Consider the following 24,066-nt stretch of genomic DNA (forward strand, 5'->3'; position numbering starts at 1 on the left):
CAGATCATATCATTTAGCTTCCTCCATACTTCCATTCATAATGAAATATTACTCATGTTTACCTTCCAAATAACCTTTTTAACTATCATTTCCGCAAAGTTTTGTTAATTCCTTCCATTCACCTCTTCCAGAAAAAACATACAGAAATCACCCCGTATTAGCATCACAGCTTTGACAAGAGTCTCCAACGAAGCTCATGATTTTCCTCGCAGCTAAAACAAGTTGAGAATGCTAACTACAAGTTCTTACAGTGAGGCTATTTCTTATCCTATAGAGTCTGTGATAAAAGGCGAAGACACTATATATGGATCTGCATGAATGCCAAGAGATTCCATTGCCAAGTTACAACCATGATCTGAGCAATAACATGAGAGAAAAGGACGTGACCCCCCCAAAACCATGTCAGTTTTGAAAGAAAACCCTGCAAGTTCATGATTTGCATTCTTCCACTATACTAAGAAACAGGCAAGTAGTGACCATAAAATCTGACTAATAATATACCTGAAAATCAATTCAAAAGTTACATTAAATCAAACTTATAAAATCATATTTTGAAAAATATATGGCTCAGTTATTAAGAACACCAGCACTACCAGGAACTCACATGCTACACAGAATCACATTCATTACAGTAGGTGAAGGTACCTACAAACCAGCTTTTTATCACTCATTAAAAATGAAAAGCGGTCAGAGCTTCATCTCATTCTTCTAATATTATCTTCTGAGGTAGGAAATAAAAATAAACTAATCCAGCAGCTAGGCCTTGTGTCTACAGAAGCAACAGCAGAGCTTCTAAAGAAATGGGGTCTCTACAGCGTCTGATTCTTTCAGGAGAATGCAGATAACTGATTGGGAAAATCTTGTTTCATGAGCTTCATTTAACTTGAGAGTCCCTTTCATAAACAAAAGGGGTTGAGGGTGGAGAGAGTCATCAGCTACCCTGCCAGAGTAGCCCCAGGAGAATAAAGCAATCTTAGTTTTATTTAAAATAAGGCTACAATTTTCTTTTTAATTACTTATGACACAAATAGCTCTGAAAGGATCAATATTTCAGAGGCAAGATCAAAAACAAACCAGATGGATATTAGAAAACATTATAATGCAATCTAAACAAGGCTTTGCACATTTCATTAGGTAACAAATTTTTAAAGTACTTCTTTCTCATCATCAAATCTTTTCTATTTCATATAATGCAGAATTTTAGTCTGCCTCATTATAAGCAGTGCATGAATTTTTCAAATAAGTAATTTTTTTCCTGAAATGTCAAGTCTTAAGTTAACTTTGTTCTCCTTCAACCAAATTAATTTCTATTCCTCGAACAGGCTTCATACTTGTAATCAGATTCAAAGTTAAATAACACTGAAGAAAACTGGTTTCTGCTTTTCAACCTTATTTTACAAATAAGTACTGTATATACAGGAAATTCTCCTACTTTTCACTTCAATAGTAATATCTTACAGAACTGTTGTTCTGGATCACTCTTTGCACGTTCTTCTTTTAAGTAGAGTACATTTTTAATATAACATAAAGCACTTACCCTTCTAACCTGACATCAGGTAAAGATCTGTTGAGTGCAATCATTTCACTTGCCATTAAATTAAATTGATTTATTTTAAACATTTCTTTCATTTTTTCTTGCTCCTCTTTTGGAATGACCACAGGCTTCCCCATCTCTCCAGGTCCTTCATGTGGTTTTTGTATGGGTTCTGGAACTAAGAATAAATAAAATGTTGGTAACTACTTTTATGCTTGTTTTTGTTTGTTTATACTTCATTTTACACTGTAGGAGTGTTCCTCTTTAAAACAGAGTTCTAAACCCAAAAGATTTTGGAAGTGAAAACAAATCTTCACATTTGGGAGTTTAACAGTAGTTAAGTGCTGCTCTTAAACACCACAATTCATTAGAAAAAAAACAGTAAGGGTTTATACCTATCCATCATCATGTCCTAATTGACTTTACTGTTAAAGTTCTGGCACAACAGACATTTATATCCCAGATTGTTCTTGCACACACAAGCTCTTCAGGAAAAGCTGAATTTTCCTTTACAGGGGTTTTAGTGAAGAATAAATTAAAGTAAAATTGTAACTTTATATTTATTTACACATTTTTATTTTGACAGAATGACATTGGCATTTACAGTTTAGAAATAATTTATCTTGGTTTTACTAACGTTATTTTTAGTCAACATAATTACATTTTGGAGTCCAACATTAGTACTGTAAACAGAAACAGTAACACTTGACATGTTTAAACCAAAGAAATCTTAAACATCAAATATCTGAACAAACTGATGAGGAAGAGAGGGAGGAGAAAAGTAATCCAGACTCCTGAATTATTTGGTTTTTTAAATGAAAGATGTGAAGAAACAAAACATTTTTTAAAACTATGTTACATTTTCTTTACAAATACCCATTTACTTTTCTCCTAAACAGAAATGCTCGAATACTGAATTTGAAATATATTACTACTTTACAAAATCAGTATAATTTTTTATTCAAGAAATAGTAATTTAAGATCTAAACAGAGGAACAGGAAGTGTTTTAAAATAAAGGCACTGAAGCCTTCAGTAATAAGTCTAGCTTTAATTTGCATCTTGGACAGCACAGTGTAATTAAAGCAGAGCAAATAGCCATGTAAAGAATAAAAATATTTTTTTTTAAAAAAGCCCAAGTCTCCCATCCTTGCTGAAACACTAAGATGTAAAATAGATACTTACTAATAACTGAAACATTTTGCTAGTTTGCATTTAGCATTAACCGGTTACAAGCACAATGTGTTCCTTGAGAAACTTTCATTTTCAAGTACTTGAAGCAACTGCAACCAATTGCATAAACGCAGTAACACTTAGCAGAGAAAAACCTCCCACCACAGAGATGCTACTCTCTTTTTACCAAACTCCCCTTGACTGCAAGTTGAGCTACATAATACTAGAAGTTGCCAGCCAGCCACTCATACACTGAAATTTGATAGAACAAGTATGTCCAAGCAGATCCTGAGCAGACTGATTTAGGTGCTCGTTTTAACCATGGGCTAAAATGAGCAAGCAGTTTGCTTTGCATCTTTGCCTCCTAAGAAAGTACAGTTGAATCTGCATCAAAACTTGCTGATTTGCAATTACGCAACCTTTTAAACTAGAATTTGTGCCTTTTGGGGGGTAATTAACATAAAATTATGGTATACAATAAGGCAATTATTTGGGCTTAATTTTATATATTCAGCTTGGTTTTATTACGTGGGCTATCATAACTATTTTTATTAAGTGTACAGCAATTAGTATATAGGTTCACTTGGAAGAAAATTATTAAATGAGTGTTCAACATACCTAAAATGATTAAACAAAAACTATTAGAATATAGTTATATTCATCATGTTGTTCAGCATTCTCAAGAGTAAATGTCTTATCCTAACATATTTGCTATTTAGAAGAAAAAATAATTTCCTGTTTCATTTACACTTCCAATTGTTTCTTAACTTTGACTAAACCAGTTAAACTGAATAGCTAAATGAACCGAAAACTCATCTTTCACATTTGCAGATCTTGCTGTTAGATGCTAGTTTAGCACATCAGTGAGTTGGATCCAGATGTACAAATTCCACAAATTCATCAGTTGAATTTTTAAATTTCATTAGCAAATATATACTACTTGATTACACATTTTAACTAAATGAAGTATGCCCTTCTCCTGCAGAAAAATCCAGCAACATCCAACTAGATCCACAGATATTTTATGGAACTCACTAAATGAAAAGACAGGCAAGCTTGGTGTGCAGGCAGAGAAGACTTTCCAAGAAAAGTTTACCATAAATGCAGAAACCTGAGAGAAGATGGTTATCTGTTTTCCCACAAAAGCATGTAGTTTTCACATAAACACAAATCAACAACATTCTCCCAAAATGACTAATACACATTGTTAAAAATGCACACCACAGTGCTCTTTTGTGAGTTAACTATGAAAAAAATATTTCCTTTGATGAACTGTAGACATGGACTGTAGACATACTTCTAACAAACAGAAATTTAATTTACAGCTACAAGTTTCAGAGCTAAATGAATGACTTAATAATCACCTGATCCAACAGGAAATCTAGTAATGTTTTTCCAGACATTTCTCATTTGTATCAGTAAACCATTAGCTTCAAAGAGGGCTTGACCTCTTCCAGATCTTGGTTAAAAATCAGGAACTCTTGATGTCTATGGACTACAAATTCCTTTTTACCAGACAATATGTGTGATGAAAAACAGATACTTCAAAATCTAAGAACATCTAAAGCCAGAAAAAGGGATGGATTCTTCCGTGACATGTCTTTAGGGGCCACAACATGGTAAACCGACCGAAACAAAGTCCAGTCACCTTTGGAGGAACCACCACAATTACAAGAAAGCTGTCTGGACAGGTAAAAGTTCATAGAAGTTTTGTCTCTTGCACACTCCTCAGCCTTACTAGAACAAGACTGATTTAGGACAGACAGTTCCTATTTTCAAAATAGGAACTCACTGTTCTTAGGAATTTTTTATGCAGATGAGAATATTCAGGACCGAGTCACAACTTAGAGATTCTATCTTTACCAAAGAGTTCAAAATTCAGAACACAAGGCCTTGGTTGGCTTGACAAAAATGACTGGTCCTAGTTTAAATTTGTCAGTGCCCCAAGAAAACTGTAAATAGCAAGTAGCTGAGATCATAAGACTTGCAATATCAATCCTAGGTCTGAAAGAATTTATTTTTTCCAGGGCTTCTAATCATTATACAAGTGGAATGCACCTTGAGGAAGAAAAAAAAAGGAAAAAGGATGAGTTTGGAAGTTTATTTAGAAATTACATCAAGTGCCAAAGCTGGAAGTTCCTTTGCAGTCATACCTATAACTGGGGGTAAGGAAGGACTCATTTATCTTCATTTAAATCAAGACCTCAGAGCTAACATATGGGATTATTACAGAAATAAGACAGACTTACACACACACACAAAAAAAATCTTTATTAGTAAAACCACAGCACTACCTGGGCATTTTTTTGTCTACAGGAATGGTGCCTTTTTGTATTGTTAGAGAACAGCTTGAACCCTTTCTTTAAGTCTAGAACTGTTTACACTTATCAGTAAGGTCTGTTCCAGGCTGTGATATATAAATTGCAATGCTGAATCCCCATCTAGAAACAACAGTGCTCAACTAGATATCCTATGAATTTCAGTTTGGAAAAAACTACTACATAACATGGATGATGCTTACTAAGCTTCAGTGATTTTCTCTCTAACTCATAACAACCTTTAAACTTACAGCAACAGCCTTCCATTAACAACAATTACTCTTTCTGAATTTGACTGATGAACAAACAGTAATTACAAATGGGAACCACCACCCAGAAGATGTGTCAATAGAAAGAACGCTTTTGACAGTTTGGGCAAGGGGTGTACATCATCCAGGTCAGCAGCGTAGCTCAGAATAGGTGAGACAACCTCAGAGACGAGCACTGCAGAGAGCTTCCCCCAACCTACTCCCCCCCCCTCTCTGGAGTGGTCACAGTGGGGAGAAGAGCAAGCAGCAGTATTGGACCAGACAAGCACAGGCTCCCTCCCAGCTCCCATGAGTTGATGCTGGAATCAACACTGCTAGGTGTTCTGATACCACTTCCCCAGGCTACCTCCTGAAGCTACTACTGTCTTCTTCTACAGTGGTGGAGGGGGTGGGCAATGGTTAAGCCTACGGCCAAATCATCCCACACAGTTACAGTCACTAGATTCCAACTATCCCTCCTCTGGTATCACTGTAGTTCCCCAGTCCTGTACTGCTCAGACACCATGCCAGGCCCCCTTTTCCCAAAACACCTCTACCCCAGCTCTCTTACTCACAGCCTAGTAAGTGTCTGTTCCTTTTCCACTTCACCTTTTGTCCCCTCATCTCCACACTCACATCATTTCAACTACCAATCCTCAATCTCTATGATAGCAGACACAAAGACCTTTATCCCACTCATCTTACAGTTCCCCATAATCACGTACACAAATTTTTCCACAGATTCATATTCCTTTATTATTTCTTATTTTGAGCAATTTGTAAAAAACAACAGTCGTATACATAAAATCCAATATTAGACACATAAGCTGAAGCTCGTTATTTAAGATGCTAGTACCTTATGGCATCAATACCAAGGAGAAAGATTTTTCCCAAAAGCAGTTTAGACCATGGCTCTAAGTCTCATTCTGAAAAAGAAACTCCCTCCATTTTCCATATTAAAAACATAAGGAAAACATCCTTCTATCTTCATGAAAGCTTGAACTGTCCAAAATTATCCTCAAAATCCTTTGCTCCGTCTGAAATGTCTATAGACTAATTTTTCCAACTAGGCAAGCACAGCCTAAAATAAACATATAAATTCTTCAGAAAAACTTACTCATATGTTGAGTAGGTTCATTAAATGCCATGGAATTCTTCCATGAATTGCAAAGAGAAGCTATATAACAGAGTGACATGGACAAAGAGACTATTAAATTCAAAACACTTACATAAATTATGCTCACTCAAAAAAACTAAATCAATTATGGAAGGCCAGAATGAAGACTGTACTCAACTAAGCAAAACTAAAGTTGCATAGGGAAGGTCATAACACTAATCTTTAAATACTGCAGATTTTCCCTCACTCATCTGAACTTTCAACATCACCAATATATCAAACCAAGTCTGATATATACTGACTGCAATTGCTGTTTGCTAACAGCAAAAAAAAAAAAATCCTGTTTGCAAGACAGCTCTAAAGAAGCCTGACATAAGTTACATGCTCAGCGTCATGTAAAAACTTTGTGGGTATCCAAGAAGTGGATCCATTCCTTAACACCACAATATCAGTCATTATCTTATCCTCAAGAAAACTTCCCAGCTTCTGAAGACAATAAATAAAAGACTGAGTTCCTATAAAAGACATACTTTCTACATAACCTTAATTCATTTTCTTGTCACTTTCTTTTCTGCTTATTGAAAAAGAAACCCAAAAGATGAAATGCAAGCAACTGAAAATTTAAGTCCCTTCTGCAAAACTCAGGTGGAACTAGGACCTCTCTGAAATGTTCGCATGCAGTTGTGGAAACAACAGTTCAGAGGTACTAAGCACAGAAATTCTACATTCCTATACATTGTTGTTCTCTGTGGAGATTTATCAGCCTGTTTTCATCATGGGGGAAAAAAGCAAACCAAAACAAAACTAACATTTCCTAAACATCTCCCCAGTGTTATTCTGTAACAGAGCAACATTGTTCTTAAAACATTTCAGAAAATTTCCCAGGTAGGTCAAAGTTGTCCATGCCAGATGTCAACAGGTGAAAAAGTTTTTTGTGATGGAAACTGTTAAGAAATAGAATCATAGAATTGTTTTGGTTGGAAAAGACCTTTAAGATCATCAAGTCCAACCGATAACCTAGCACTGCCAAGTCCATCACTAAACCATTTCCCTAAGCACCACATCTACACGTCTTCTAAATATCACCAGGGATGATGACTCAACCACTTCGCTGGGCAGCCTGTTCCAATGTTTGACAACCCTTTCAGTGAAGAAATTCTTCCTAATATCCAATCTAAACCTGAGGCCATTATATTGTTGTATTGGTGCAACTTGAGGCCATTTCATCTCATCCTATTACTTGCTATCTAGGAGAAGACACTAACACCCTCCTTGCTACAACCTCCTTTCAGGTAGTTGTAGAGAGTGATAAGGTCTCTCTTCAGCCTCCGTTTTTCCAGGCTAAATAACCCCAGTTCCCTCAGCCGCTCCTCACAAGACGTGTTCTCTAGGCCCTTCACCAGCTTCGTTGCTCTTCTTTGGACTCGCTCCAGCACCTCAATGTCTGTCTTATAGTGAGGGGCTCAAAACTGAACAGAGTATTCAAGGTGCGGCCTCACCAGTGCCGAGTACAGAGGGACGATCACTTCCCTAGTCCTGCTGGCCACACTAGATGTTTAGCTTAAATAAGTAAGTTTTAAATAGAATGAATCACTCAGTCAATCATTTAGCATTAGGATGCAGGGGTTGCAGCATAACATTGTGCAATTTGGTGTACTGTTTGTTTAGCATTACGTAATTAGCATGAGTAGCTAGATTTGCTGAAACCTTAGATCACAAGCTGTGATCTTTCACCTAGATATGCTTTCGGCTGGGGATAGAGTTATTTTCTTCCTAGTAGCTGGTACAGTGCTGTGTTTTGAATTTAGTATGAGAATAATGTTGATAACACACTATTGTTTTAGTTGTTGCTAAGTAGTGCTTATCCTAAGTTTAGGACTTCTCAGTTTCCCATGCTCTGCCAGCGAGCAGGTGCACAAGAAGAGCAAACCTGAAGGAGGCTACAACCATCAGCAGAAGCTGCAACTCAACAAGGTAACAGTTAATGGCCTGCCTGGAGACAGAGAAAGAATCCAATAAGGTGTTAGAAGATCCCAGAACAGAAATCGCCACTGGATCAACAGGCGTGTGAAGAGCATGTGAGCGGCAGGTGCATATGTTGTAAGGGTACAATTGTCCAGGGATTTTTTTGTTCGGGGTCCCTCTCCAGAGGCACTGACCTTGAGCTGTTTTCACGCTGCACCATCTGAATAAATTATTTTTTTTTAAAGTAAGATTCAATACCTGAGACTGCGGTCGAACCTAAGGAAAAGGGAATCACTCAAGAGTGAGAACGTGTGGGTGAAAGGTGTTGAATGGGGCACCCATCAGCTCACTAGATATGCCCACTGTGAAGGGACTTCAGTCCTAGCAGGAAAGACTCGTGGTGTGTATGCGACTCCTTGAATGGTGTATGCGTGCTCGAGTGGCTTCTCCCTTAACAGAAACCATTAATTTTGAGTACAGTTGGCTGATCAGACTTAACATTGAGCATCACTGCATAAGTTTCCTATAGCAGCAGTGAAACATACAGACAGCCTTTCTGGCGGGAGAGACACCATACTACAAAATCAGATGTTTCACAAATGAACTGGAGGCAGCAGCTGCCTGCAGTTCTAAATGCCTGTTTTGAGACATTGCAGGGACGAGAATTCTCCCTGCACCAATGCTTTCTCCCATGTGATCAACCGTGATGACCTCCCTAAAATAAAGTTGGCAAGATGAATGGTACCAGCTTTCAAAAAACCACACTCAGCTCATCTAACTGGTACCCAAAAACTAAGATGGCAGTAACAAAACTGAAAGCTTCTCTGAAGAGCTTTAGTATTGAATAATACAGCTCTCGCTTCAAAGAAAAATTTACATACATAAGCAGGTGCCTATGTGTGTGTGTATATATTTACACACACCACACCCCCCCTATATTTGTCACTTTTACAGCCAGGGTTAGTCTAGTTATTTCCACAAATTTATTTTCATTACAACATTCACTGTCCCTTATTGCTATAGTCACTGGCCAGGTTTTTTTTGTTTTGGTTTTGGTTTTTTTTTTTTTGCCAGGGCAGGGGGAGAAGTAAGGTTGGTTGATGGTTTGGGTAGTTTTACCACCAAGTCTAGTGAAGTTAACAGTGCCTTTGCTTCCTGACTGGTGGAAATTTAGAACACGCTTTAGACTACATTAACATAGCTTATATTCCTGAACTGCTTGTTGTTTAGTTTTATTATTTTTCCATATACATTAGTGCTTAAAATTCTACATCTTAAGTACGCATTTAAGTCTGCAACATACATCTCAGTCAACGTGCTTATTCCCTAGTCATTCAAAGAAACACTGAACATTCTGCAACACCTAAACGCTGATACAATACTATATTGTCTGGGAAAAAAAAAAGAAATCAAATGTTTAAGAGGAGTGCAATTTTAAATGAGCATAATTTAAAGATTACTCAGGCAGAAAACTTACCATCTCCAGCAGGCAGGCCTCGTTCTTTTTTCTCATCACATTTGTTGCATTCACTGAAGTACAGCAATAGAAACATATCCAGAAGGACCCAAACCAAAGAGGTGGCAAGGACCACCTTGCAATATGCAAATTTTTTCATGGCACTTTAAGTCAAATACAAAAATAAAAAAGTATAAATAAAAATATCAACAGGTTGCTTTAATCCAGTTTGAGAGACCACGTTCTATATCTGGGGAAAAAAAAAAGGAAAAAGAAAAAAGTCACAAAAAGTTACCTGAGGACAGCAGCTAAAAGCAGAAATTTTAACTACATTTTAAAGGTAGCAATTTAATTATCAAATGCTGTATGTATCAAAATGAATGCTCTATGCACTCCAATGAGATTAAGGGAACAGAGCCAATTAAAGCAGCATTACTCCAGTCCTGTACTATGTTAACATTCATCACCTGAAACGTTAACAAAAGTGACCAAAACAGAGTGCTCTGCTGAGCCTCTAGAGAAGGGGGTAGCCTCATCTAGTGAAATTAAAAGGAACTCTCTGGAAATCAGAACAAGCTAAATGAATGAAAACCAGGAAGATCTCAGGAAGCAAGGTATCAATCTGTGCTGCCTGAAGCCCATGACTAATATTCCTCATGCTCCTCCCATGTAGCACATGCTGACTCTTTGGGCCCATCACTGGGAACGCTAGTCTACAAATACCTGTATTTTACATAAAATCTAATGACACGTTACACCTTCATCACAAAGACAAATGCTTTGCTTTCAGTAAACCAAAAATAAACATCCCTTTTGGTAAAGTTAAACAGTAGGTAAAGAAAGTACACACAAGCCACTGTGCTCACTTACTAGGCATACAAAACTAAAGGTATCAACTAATAACTTTGATGCTTAAGTGACTTCAATAGTTTAATGCCTGATTATAGAGCAAACTTTTATACATTTTTCAACATGTATATATTAGAATTTTAGAATGTCAACTGTTGAAATCCTCCTTTGTCCTACTCAAATTACAAGCAAATTTTATTACAAGGACTACTGATTTCCTTGACTGACAGTTGGGTAGGGCAGAATCAAGAACAGCTTTGGGCTTGTTCACTTACAGTAAAATATGATTTTTTTTTAATTTTGGTTTTTTTTTTAACCAATAGGTTCCCCACCAGTGCTGATGTGTTTAAACACAAAGTACTCCCAAAGTATTTCCCAGTGGGAATAGCTTACTAGTTAAAACCAGAATTGCAGATGTTAACTTATGAAATAAATGGAGAATAAGACTCTTCAAAAACACACTAGAATTTTAAATAGACACAAGGATGGGCCTGAACTCTTGATCTTGGAGTTGCACTATAAAGCTGTCAAACCATCAGCTTGGTGATCATCAGCAGTGAAAGAAAAATAATTTGTTACAGACTACTAAGAGAAGAACAGAAACCAAACCATCACTATGCCATTACACAGTATCTGCTTTTTCATCTTGAGCACTGTACGAACACCCAGTCTTGTAATTTCAAAAAGGATATAGGAGGATTAGAAAGGACAAGTGAGAAGGGCAAAAGGATGAAGACAACAAGGAATAGCTTCATTATAAGCTGTAAGTGAAGAGAGCAGAATTTTTCCTGGCTGGAAAAGATGTAACCTAAATCAAGCGGCAGGTCTATAAAATCAAAAGCTGCACGGAGATGGTAAATAGAGAACAACTGTTGCCTGTTACTCCTACCTCTTGTATTGGCAGAAATCAAGTGAATTTAGCAGCAAGAGGTTAAAAAACAAAAGGAAGGTATTCCTGTGTAGTTACGCAGGGGAACTGCCTGCCACAGAACACTGCCAGTGCTGCCAGTCTATTCACCAGCTGTTAAATACCAAGTCCTCATCCCTACTTCAGGCAGTCCCTGACTGTGACTCTCAAGTCACTGCATGCTAGGAGAGTACAGCGAGGAAGTATCATTACATTTCCCCTGTTCTCTTCCCTAGATATACACTATCAACCACTGGCAGAAGCAAATACTGTATACAGATGAAACCTGTCTGACATGGTATGACTGTACTTAAACTCTCCATATGATAGGTTTCTTCTTTTGCTTTAATTCCGGACACCATAGAAATGATCCGGCAAAGAATCAAGTCATACCAGCACCCTGCTTATACTTAAAGAAAACAAATGCTAATTAAAAATAACATGTTTTGCAAAAATGTATTTAGTTTTCTTTTAATCTTGGACTTCTTGAAGTTCAGACTCGTGAGATAATAGGCTATTAAAGAAAGTGTAAAAACACACAGGAGCACAGTGCTTAGGGGTCCTCAAATTAGCAGACACCGGCAGAATTGTTATCTAGACTTTCTGTTCACACAAATCCCAACTATATCAAGTGTTTTAAAATGCATAGGCTGGCACTGTATCTGCTTCTAATGCAAGAAAATCCCTTTGAGAGTTCAGTGAAATGTCAGAGACACTTTGTGAACCCTTTGAATCCTTTGAGGGTTCAGGGAAGTGAACAGGAGACAGCACTGCAAAGTTCAATACACACCAGGTACCATCAATAAGGCCCTTCCCTGTACCTTTAGACAAAAGCTCTCACTCCCTTGGGCAGTTTATCATCTCACGAATTAAAACCAGTGGTAAAAATACAGTGTACGACAGCACTTCCGCCATCTGCTTACCAGCAGAATTCAGGCAACACAGCAGTGAAGCAAAGGGGTCCAGCAACTCTGCTGAAGCAATGGCTTTTAGCATCCCAGAGCCTTGACTGAGATAGACCTCTGGAAGAGGACTCCACCATCCAGGGCTTGGGCTGTAAGAAATGCTAGGTACCTCTCTCTGGTGCTGGAGCGGTGGTGGTGGCCTCCCCCATGGGAGGGGTGCTCTGCCTGAGGTGCTGCTTCTTCAGTGGAAGGAGCTACAGGACAAAATGGGCAGACTGGTACACCATGAGCAAGGGTGAACAGTAAACAGACAGGTCTTCACAGAGATCTTGCAGCATCACAGGTCTGAGCCCCATGCTACAAGGAAGAAGAGACAGCTAGGTATTGCACTCAAAGGATGAGTGGATGGAGATTCCCCAGATGAGGGCTGAGTGAGAGAAAAATCCAGAAAATTAGTGACTTGTGGCACCAGAAGTAAAGCCTGCAGATGTTCATTTCCAGAACAGTTGTACTGCCTGGGATGTTGCTGAAAGACTGATGAGTCTGCCCAAGTTCAGCTCTTAGACAACCACCCCTTGGCTATTCATTCACATATGAATCAAAGATACTGTCAGGTATGAACCTGAGCATATGATCAGTGACTGCAGAGCTCAGGTGGGTAGAGTGTAGCAGGCATGGGACCCAGATACTGATCTCCTCAATTGCTCCAGTGGGAGGGCAAGATTCAGGCAGGGGTACACACAGCCTAATAACACCCGGCTGCATGGCTGGTGTCAAAGGCAGGTGTCTAAGACCACAGGACCCACTTCAAGGAATCAGGGCTGCTGGCCAGGATCCGTGTGACAAAGTGAGGCAAGGAGCATCATGGAGAGGCTCTTGCACTACTTCTGTGAAATACACAGAAGGTGGAAGCAGAGCTACTTTGGAGGAATACAGAAACATCTCCTGAGCACGTGGGGAGGTACTCAGGGAACTCAGGAGTTCGAAAGAAACAAGAGCAGCAACAAGAAAGGCACCTGTAAGGATACTGGTGAAAGAAAGGCAGCTGACCTGGTGACAAGGGGTGTGGAAAAGGTGCCTTTTTTGCCTCCTTTGTTATTAGATGCCCCACATCAGAGTCCAGTGGCAGAATCTGTGGGAGTGAAACTTCACATGCAGATTGAGTCAGGGTTCTCGTAAGCCACTTGGACATGTGCAACTCCATGGCACCAGATGGAAAGCATCTGAGGGTGCTGAAGGAGCAGACTGATCTTATTGCAGGGTTGTTCTCTATCATCTCTGAAAGGTCATGGTGATCCAGAGAGTTGGCCCAGGATTAGGAAAAAAGCTATCATGAAGAAGAAAAAGACGGATCTGGAGAACCATCTGCTAGTCAGTCTCACTTCAGTCCCTGTGAAAACTATGGCACAAATCCTCCTGGAATTTACATCCACACACACACGAAAAAAACAAACACCACCAAAAGGGCAACCAGGAACAGACTGTACAGATTCACTAAGGGGATATCATACTTGACCAAGCTGGCAGCTTGCTTTAAGGAGAGAACTGGTTTGGGGAGCAAGGGAAGAGCAGTGAATGTTGTTTACCTTGACTTTAAGGGGGACTGCAACAGTCTTCCAGAGTACTTTGTCAGAACTGAGACATGACCTGAAGAAGTAGACTACCAAGTGAGTGGACTGCTAGCTAGACCACCAGGCTCTATGGGTTTTGACCAGCAGTACAAAGTTCAGCTGACAGACATTCACCAGTGGCATTCTTCAGAGGTGAAAACTGGAGCTGATATTGGTTAGTGTCTTTACTGAGAACCTGGGGATGGGACCAAATGCACACTCAGCAAGGTTGCTGGAATGGGTCTAAGTGGCCAACCCAAGGGACATCCAAGGGCTAGAAAAGCAGGCAGGTTGAAAACCTCAAGCAGTTCAAGAAATGCAAGTACAAAGTCCCATTCCCAGCATAGAATAACCTTATTATCCATATAGGCTAGGTGTCAACAGGCTAGGAAGCTGCTCTGCGGAAAGAAACCTTTGGAGCCTGATAGCAACTTTAAGATGAATCAGCAGTGTGTCCTTACAGCAAAGAAAGTCAACTGCACCTATAAACAAGTCCTGTAACCACAGCAATAATCCCAAAATGCATAGGTTTAATAACTGCCTTTGCTACTGAGTAACATAATAAAACTGAAGAATTTTGCAAAACCACCTATTTTTCCTCCCTTCAAAATACTGGATAATAGATAAAACCTTTATGCCATGGAAGTAAGAGGAGCATTAAAAACACCTTGGAAAGAGTAGAAAGAGAGACTGTAACTTACCAAGAATAAAGTGCAAGGAGGAAAAATGGGTATGTTCAAGTCTTATTACTTCTGAAGGTCAAGTGATTCCCCCCACTCCCGCCCAGACAAAATCCATGATACACTTGACACTACAGAAAAAGGTCATCTTTAAAATTACTGCTCATGTGAAGTGCATTGTTTCACTTTACCACCTCTTTTACCAACACAGTTGGCATGGGAAAGAATGCTTACTCTTTTCAGCATGACACACGACTATTCAGTCTTTTTTATCTTTGGACCAACAACTTCATCTTTGTTTATACTAGTGATCACTCTTCAATAAGACTTTGTAACATACTTGACAAAGGACTTCACTGCTGTTACTCAACTAAATCAGGATTCTACACTGGATGTGGCACCTAAATAGACAAAGCTGATGGGAAGTTTGTTTTCCAGACTTTCAGATATGAATAATCAGAATTTGGCACAAAGTAAGAGCTCATCAAAATCCTGACACAACATTTGCTATTTCTAAGCTATTAATATCAATTTAAATCAAATGGAAAATGACTAACTGAACAGCATCTGAGGAAAGATTGATGGCCTACACAAAACTGAATATTCAGCTTCTCGGTCTATTTAGTAATGAGAGAGAAAAGACTGGCATGCTCTAAGGTAACATATTAGGCATATGTATGGATTTTTGGGCAAACTTCTAAAAAATGAAGCAAATGTAAATTGTCAATATGAGCATTGTCTAAAACTCCATATATCTGAACTATTAATGAGGCCTCTCCAGTTGAGTATGTCTATATTTGAAAACAGAAGTGATGCCAACACTAGACTTGGGTTTCAGAACTACTTTTGCTACTGTGCTGATGTATATTTTTTTCTTTTTACTGGCCCACACTCTGTTAAATTGTTTTTAGTGCTTGTTTGCAGAGAGATCATTACCATCAGCTCATGAGTAAACAGGTCAGTTTGAGGATAAACAAAGCATTACCTAGTTTCAATATTACAAAAGCAAATGTAAAAAAAACATTCACATCAGAGGGTCAACCCATCACCTGTGGAAAACAGGTGTATTCTGTGCCTTCACAGAAACATAAACACATCTGGTAAACTTAATCAGGCAAAAAAATATTCATGAGCTCGAGGATGCCAGTACTGTCTTCTGCTCAGAAATTAACACAGAGAGAAGTACCCTTCATTGGGCTATACTTGTTTGATTGATTTTGAAAGGTTTTAGTATTCAAAAGTCATCTGTTCAGTACAATCCAGCAACAGTAAGTTCTGAAGAAGTAATGAGAGAAAACAGATCATACTAGTCTGAGCAGTATGAGAACAATTCATTAAAACAAACCTACTCTTGAGAAAAATCTGAGAAATGTAGGTCAGTAAAATCAATTTCTATTCTTCTTGCTCTGTGCAGAAAGACTACATTTTTAACTCATCAGAAGTGAATTTTCAATTCATAAGTAAATTTTTTAAATGGACCATTTGAAAAAATGTCTATTATGTCTCTAAAACCAGGAGGCCTTGGCATGAAGGAAGAATAAAACACAAATATAGGAGTAGCTGACTACACTTGAAAAAACAGGGATAAACTTAATACACAAAAGCAGAAGTTATGAGTTCATAAAGGCTGTCCTACAGATAAATTAGAATGCATAAATATGCTTATAAAAGTAGAAGCTCTTTTGAGGTGAAAATCTGGCTCATCACATAGAAAAGCAATGTCTAAAACGGAACAACAGGTATGTACTCCATCCACAATTTTGTCAAACTGTTTATAACTGTATGGAACCAAGTTACTGTGCACTTGAATCTTTGATTCTCCTGATTTACTTATCTAAGTAGTCTTTACTTAACCTCTAAATCATATTATGAGTTCTAATTACTTCTACAGAGATGTAGTAAGGAAATAACATTTCTGAACTGAGTAGAAATGCTTTCAAAACCAAGCTCTTCCAGTTACTGCAAGAAAATTAATTTAAAAGACATTGCTATTTTGGTACCTTTACTTTTCAGAAACATCTTAACTACAGTCACGTAACTTCTGAAAGCAGCTTATCATTTTGCAAATTAGAGTGCTTAACAGTTTCTCAAATGAGTTTGTAAGCAGCATGTACTATCTTGATTAAATTTCCTCAAAATTTTCCAACAAATCGAGCAAGCATTTGGTCAACAGTTTCAAGCAGCTCCGACTACTACACAGTCCTTCCTGATTCTCTTCCTAATCAGTGCTATTCAAATAAAAATGTTCATTTGCAGATCAATAACTACCTCGTATGGCCCAAATGTTAATTATACTAGAAATATAGTTTACTTCCATTTAAGAAAGATGAAATATATGAAAATTAATTGCAGCAGGGACAAGGAAATGGAAATTATCAAACCCAAGATGAAACAAAACCAACTGAGATTACCTACTCTGGTAAAACCAGGATGGCTTGTATAATCCCTTCTGTAGGGCCCAGAAAGAGCTGCCATGTGACATTTCAAAGTGTAATAGGAGAAACATCTGGTAATTTACTAAACATACTACCTGAAACAGGCATAAATGCAAGGATATTCAGAAGAACAGGAAGTTGTCCAGACATATATTAATTTAATATAACAAACTACATTAATACTGCATTAGTATACATTAACGTAGTAATTGATACAGTATATAGTATACAAATACTGCAAATGTTTCTAGAACAGATTGAGTGAATGAGCAAGGATATAAGTAGATTAGAAGTTGAATAAAAAGAAATACAATTTTGATAAAATTAAAACAGTGTAAATTTCATTCAATCTATAACTGACATCGAAGTTAATGCTGTTGGCTAGTGCAAAACATTTTAAATATAGCTCTCACAAGGGAAATTGTTATTTCACATGAGGAAGATCAGAATTAATACAAAAAATAATGCAGATATACAAGATGATTACAAGAAAGACTGTAAAGGCTTATAAAAAATTCTTAGTAGGCTGACGAGAACGCACCTTGGATAATCTGGCAACTATTTTCTTTAGTAATCTCAGTGCTAGATCTAGATGGGCAATCTTGAGACCTGTTGCCATTTAAAAGGAACAAGTGACAAGGTAGGAAGAAAGATGGTTTTGTGGACTGGAATAATAGAATCGAGATGACATTTAATAAAATACGTTCAACAGTATGAATTGGAGTACGTAACTTCGCTATCAGCTGAAGAATTTCAATAAAGCAAAGGCTCATGAGGGTGACACTGTGAGCTGCCACTGTCACCCAGTCATGGATAAAAGGCCAATGAGGTTTTTGGATGCGTCATTTAAGCATTCTCCTTAGATATAAAACCAGAAACAATTGTATGATGCATCAATATTTAAAAAGGGAAAGGCAGAGGAAGAGCTATGTATTCAGCAAAGATGTTTCAAAACAGAGCACTGTGGATTTATAAGAGACCACTGCAGGGGACTGGACACAAGGATCCAAGAGGTCCTTTCTACTCCCGCTCTTCCAGCCTGGAATTCATAGAAGAGTAGTGAACGCAAGAGCAAAGGCCTAAATTAATTGCTTCCAGAAGCAAATGCAGATGCCAGATCTTTGTCATAAAACTCCTCCATACCAGCTTAGTGTTTGGGGTGGGGGATTTTTTGGTTTTAAGTTGGTTTTTTAGAAGAAAAAAAAAAAAATAAAAAAATCCACACTGATGGATTCCCCTGATGTCAAATTCTCCCAAGAGATTGCTTTTGAGAATAAAACAAGATTACTTACAGAACTCCTCAAATGAAAGTCTTTGCAAATCTTTCTTAAGTTACTTCTTTTCCCCAGCCATAGCCAATACTTTTTAGACTGACTTTAAAAAAGCCCTATCTTGCTTGCAGAAAGAAACTGCAGTGTGCAAGGTTTCAAAGGACCAGATGAACAACATTTTAATCAAATAACAGAAGTTCAAAACCGATTTAATCCACAGATTTTGGATTTACATTCTTTTTTACAACAATTTTTGCTATACAAGAGAAAGAATAAATTGATCCAGGAGGGAGAGAAAATATTCCGTATCAGAGTATCACTGTAAATATTACAAGAGCTCAAGAGGATGGCTAAAATTTGGAAACCAAGAATACAATAAAAGTACAAAGACTACTGCTTTCATATAAACAGCTGAGATTCACTAAACTCCTGTTCCATGACTTTAAAGTAGCTTTCAAATGACTGAGGCAACAATTTCATTCTTCTGTCTGCTCTCCAGGTTGAATGAAAAATATCTAAAAATAGACACTTATTCAGGCATCCTTCAGACATTTCCATTCTCTCAACTGCTTTGAGATTTAAAATATACTTCTATTATGCCCAGTGAACAATCAGTATACATTACTTAATATTGCCAAACCTATTAAAAAAAACCCTATACATCTTCTTACAGTACTGCTTTAAATATTAGGAGTATATCATTAGTTCAATTTAATTACAACACATAACAAAATAAATACACAGACACATAGTACCTTGAAGCTAATAGCAGTAAGTTTTTGCATAGGCATCCAGTTATTGGGTATCACAGTACTGGCAGGTAAGTTCAAACCACTGTTACTCAAATCTTTTCCTTCTTACATTGAAGAAGGGTGCTTAACTTAGAGAACAGCCAGCTAGAGAATACAGACAGTATTTTCCTCAGTGAGTATCACAGGCAGCATAAAGACAATGAGAAATTTACAAGTGAAAAGCTTTTGTTATTAACAGCAGCAAGAGAGGATTTTTATGTCAGTGGTAGCAATGCACCAAGCTCATAAATCCCTGACACACGACAATTAGTTCCTGAAGATGCATCAGTAAGACCTATTTCAGGCTTCTGCTACCCTTCACAGAGGCCTGAGGTGGGATTTTCTTTTTGAAAGATTCACATTTGATGACCCAGCACTTAGCTTTTTCAGTACAGCAACATTCCTGCCAATAAGCATCCCAGAGCTATAAACTGACTCCAACCTTTAATAAATCCCTGAAGAGCTGTGCTAGCTGGTCTTCCAACCCTAACACTACAGGACTGGAAAAGGAAAATCCAGGTCACACCAACACAGGTGCTCTAAGTGAAGACCTCAATTTCCTCAAGAAAAACAATTTTGTCACATGAGCTACAGACCTTGCAAGTTCACCATTACTCATAAGAAACAGTTTTTTACAACTAAGTAATTTTAGCTTCCCTATCAGAGCTGAATGCCAGTTCTAAGGCTCTTTTAAGGAATAAAAAGCTGAACTACCCAAAATTTAGATTACAATGGGACAGCGTCACAGTAGTAGAGATTAGGCTATTAGTATACTATTTGTTGTCTGCAACAAAAACCTGTAAACACCTCCACATATTTTAGATACTCAGGCTTATGACATGTATCAGGCATGTAACACAGCATGAAGGCTTCCAGTCAAAAGCAGCATCGCCTGGCCTTACAAGGCGTATGTTCACTAAGACCAAATGCATGCAAGCAGTCAAGAATTCCTAATAATCAAGAAGTCACACATTCCAAAGACTATATTAAATCATCAGACAGGTGCAAGATGAGCTATAAGTAGAACAGGTTATCTGACAGGACTTCTTTTAAATTTAAAATTCCTGCTGAAAAAAATTAGATTCACTATTATGAGCAATCTTCTTTAAGAAATCATATGCACTAGATTAGACTACGTGGGAGTAAAAAACACAGTAAGCTGTTCCATGTTCTCAATGCTCATATTTTCCATCTTCCTTTATAATGTTTCTGCATAGTCCAGAAAATCAAATTTACTTCCAAAAGTTCTACATTAAAATCTCAAACTGCAAACTCAGTTGTTAGCAGCTGAGACTAAACTAAAATGAATACCATCCTTATCAATAGATCTCTCTTCATACAGATGTGTCAAATAGTCAATAGAATTTTCTGCAGATGATACTTTCTTCAGTCTGCACATGTCAACACTTCAAAAGCGAATGGTACCTGATGTTTTTAAGTACTTTGAGGAAATGAGCAGATCCTTCTTGAAAACACTGATGAACACAGACAAACGGGGTTGGAATTTACTCTCTACTCTGCTATTAAGATAGAAGAGAATAAAATTAGCAACTCGGGTGCCAGTATTAAAAAAGAAAAATCACAAATTTCAAAGAGAAATCTTTGACTACTTCAAGGTCAGAAGAATTCACCGTCACCAAGCTAGTTACACATTTTTAAGAGACAAAGATCTAAGCAGACTGCGAACAATCAAGTGAATAAATCTTTTACAAGACATTCTTGAAATCTTCCTCATATGTTAGGAGAAATTGTTAAATCTTGCAAGCTAAGTCTCAAATGTTCTAAAATACCCAACCTCCATGAAGCTTCTGATTATTCTTTAGATATGCATCAAAGCCAAAAGTTAGAGTGGAATAAAATTGTTCATTAATTCTTCAAACACTTTTAAAGACAGCAGAAAATTACATAGGCAAATAGTCATCATTAAGGATGAATCACTAATGGGCAAGGTTTTGAATTAAAGAAAAGCAGAGTCAGCTAATTAGAAAAAAGATTATAAAGGAGATTTCTGGAAACATGGGTAAATTGCAGTGAACAGATTCAACCATCCTTATGTGAGTAACTGCAGAAACCACTAATCCTGAAAATCTTCTATTGTAGATTAAAAACCCAGAAGGGCAACTTGAAGAAATAACAAATACATTCAAAGAACATTTTTTTTCTCTGCCTTCAATACACGTGGAAAACATTCAAAAAATCATGTTCTAGAAGAAAAGCTTTGAAAACAACACAGGTAAAGAAAAATTGATGTTACATGCTGGAGCCATAGGATGTTTATCCTAGAGAAGCTGGCTGAATTCTGCCTAGAGTAACTGCAGAACTTGCTGACGAATCAAATACAGGCAGATACCAAGTTAAAAACTGCTGAATAGGATTAATGCATGTGACTAAACATGAAGACTTAAAAAATTTGGAAATATAGTTTGACAAAATAAGGATTACAATCATTTAACACGTTGTGGGTTATGTTACCTCAAGTAAAATGAAGAATAGTAAAGAATTCAACAGTTTTGTTAACAAGTTTTACTTCTCATCCCTTTTAACAATGACACTGCAGATAGTTTAAAAAAAAAATTAAAAATACTACACACACCCCACCACACCTAGGGAAACACAAAAATTCTAACCAAAAGTAGCTCATCAGTTTTGCAGTGCTGAACACTTTTTGAAATAGAGAAAGCATCAGATCTCCATTCAAAACACCTAACACCCAAAATAGAAGTCAGAAGATATGTTTGTTTCTTTAGAAAGGAAAGCCTGATCAGATATGGAGAAAAAAAAAGAAAAGCTAGCATTATCGAATTTCATGATACATTCATGAAATTATTGCAATGTTTCTCACAAAAACTTGTGCCCCTTTGGTATATCCATAAGCAAACACAAATTCTACGTAGAAAGCAAATGGCTGCATTTATATAGACAGGCCACATAGCTCTTAAGCATATATTCACACATGAAGTCTGTTTTCACACCATAAAGCTGTCTGCTTAGCAGGCAACTTCTGCTGCTAACAACTGTTTTGTATTTAATTAACACGCACAGTATTGCACTAAGGATAAGATTCTTCACATCTATCCTTCAATTTCCCTTTCACTTATATTCACTTGCTTTAGATTTAGTTTTTCTTAATTCTGTCTTCCCAGAAATATCTGACAACACAAGCTCGAGAAATATCATGCTTTAAGTTCTTTATTTCCATTGTCAATGCATGCGAAGGTACACATGGTACAAAAAGAACAAGCATGAGATTTTCTTCAAAGACCGATAAATTTGTCCATGTAAAGTCTATTTCTAAAGTAGGCAATGTTTGTATTCTGGGTTCTACTTCCACAAGAAGAAAAGAACTGTCGGATAAAAAGCTAAATAGGCAAACTAATAAAGCAGAATCCTGGAAATCCTTTAGAACTTGGTATCATTTGCAAGACTGGACAAGTAAAGAAGAAACTGAAAGGGAGAAGTTGCTATAATAGTTTGCAAACAGCCAATACAGCAATGGCTCTTCTTCAGGACTAGAGTCCTGGATACTTTCTTTCCCTCATGGCATCCTGGTCTTCAACACTGGTACTGGTATTTCCACAGGACCAGAGCTTAAACTCTAGAATTCAGACTTCAGGTGAGCTACAGAAGTTTATATGCTGAAGCACCTGTGATGCCTGACACTACAAGAGAATTTACAGAAGCATCAGTATTGTCCATTGTGAACTGCAGCAAAGGCTAGTTTCACATTTTGGGACGTTCTCATGCAGAAGTCTACTCTCCCTTTCCTTTTCACCGCATTTTCCCCTTTGATATACAAGCAAGCAAACTATCCTTAACTCTCAGGCAGGGAGCAGCTCTGACCAATTCTGTTCCATGCAAGCAGATGTACTCTTCTTCCCCCACTGCTCTTACATCTAGATCTCCTAGGTTGCTACCATACAAACAAAAATTAAGATAACAGGTAAAGCAGAGACAGGATGACAAAGTGATCTTCTGTTGCTGCTGGAATCAAGACTATTTAACAAAAGAAGAAGGAAGGAGGAGAAGTTAAGACTCCAGCTGTCTAAGGAATATACAGCTGCCCATATGATTCAGAAAACCTGAAGCACACAGTATTCACCTATCCACCGAATATGTCTTTCTATAACTGTAGAAAGTAGACAATTATAAATGATGGACCTCAGCATAGAAATTGTAATTGACCACAGACATATGGCCTAGCTCATTATAAGTTATCAGCTGGCAGAGCTTCCATATTCCATTAAGCGGAGGGGAAAGAACTCAGTTTGACCCACCCAGGTCATATGCCAGTCCTAATGCAAATAAATGAAACCATTTTTACATTAGCAGTCCCTACAAATAGTAACACGTGAAAAAGCTAGATTCGTAGACAAAGAAAACAAAAAGCCCAACTGAATAGTCATCAAAGATTGGGAGAAATCTGATGGAAAACAAAAAGACAGTGCATGACCAGCCAGCAGAATAAAATCATTAATTGCAGAATACTGAGACTATATAGGAAAAAAACACAAAGACTAAAAAGGACAAGAAATCCAGTCCATTAATTTCATTGTGAACAGCTTTGTCCTCTCCTCCCCACACAGAACCAGATATATTAGATAACCTTATAAAAAATATTTAGAAACCAAGACTTCATTTGCCAGCATTTCCAGACAAACTAAATGCTGGATACATTGAAGACTTTTCTCAGACTCATCTCCCATACTACAGTAAATATTTTAAACCTCTTTATATTCACTGGAGTAGTATTTCCAAACAATTAAGCAGAGAAAAAAAAATTAATCCACTAGTTAAACTTGGTTTGCTGAA

The 24,066-nt window shown here is 37.5% G+C and overlaps 1 protein-coding gene across 2 annotated transcripts in view; it reads right to left on the reverse strand.

Annotated features, from left to right (window-relative positions):
• The window catches only part of GALNT1 (polypeptide N-acetylgalactosaminyltransferase 1), a 97,485-nt gene that overhangs the window by 41,860 nt on the left and 31,559 nt on the right, over positions 1-24,066 (reverse strand). For both annotated transcript variants that reach the window (XM_068396491.1, XM_068396490.1), the window contains exons 3-4: positions 9,831-10,059; positions 1,538-1,712 (exon numbers count right to left, since the gene is read on the reverse strand). In XM_068396491.1, the coding sequence (XP_068252592.1) occupies positions 1,538-1,712; positions 9,831-9,969 (314 nt within the window). In that variant the 5' untranslated portion in view covers positions 9,970-10,059. The remainder of the gene's footprint in view (positions 1-1,537; positions 1,713-9,830; positions 10,060-24,066) is intronic.

Source organism: Nyctibius grandis, chromosome 3 (genome assembly GCF_013368605.1).
Source record: "Nyctibius grandis isolate bNycGra1 chromosome 3, bNycGra1.pri, whole genome shotgun sequence".
NCBI classification, from domain to species: domain Eukaryota; kingdom Metazoa; phylum Chordata; class Aves; order Nyctibiiformes; family Nyctibiidae; genus Nyctibius; species Nyctibius grandis.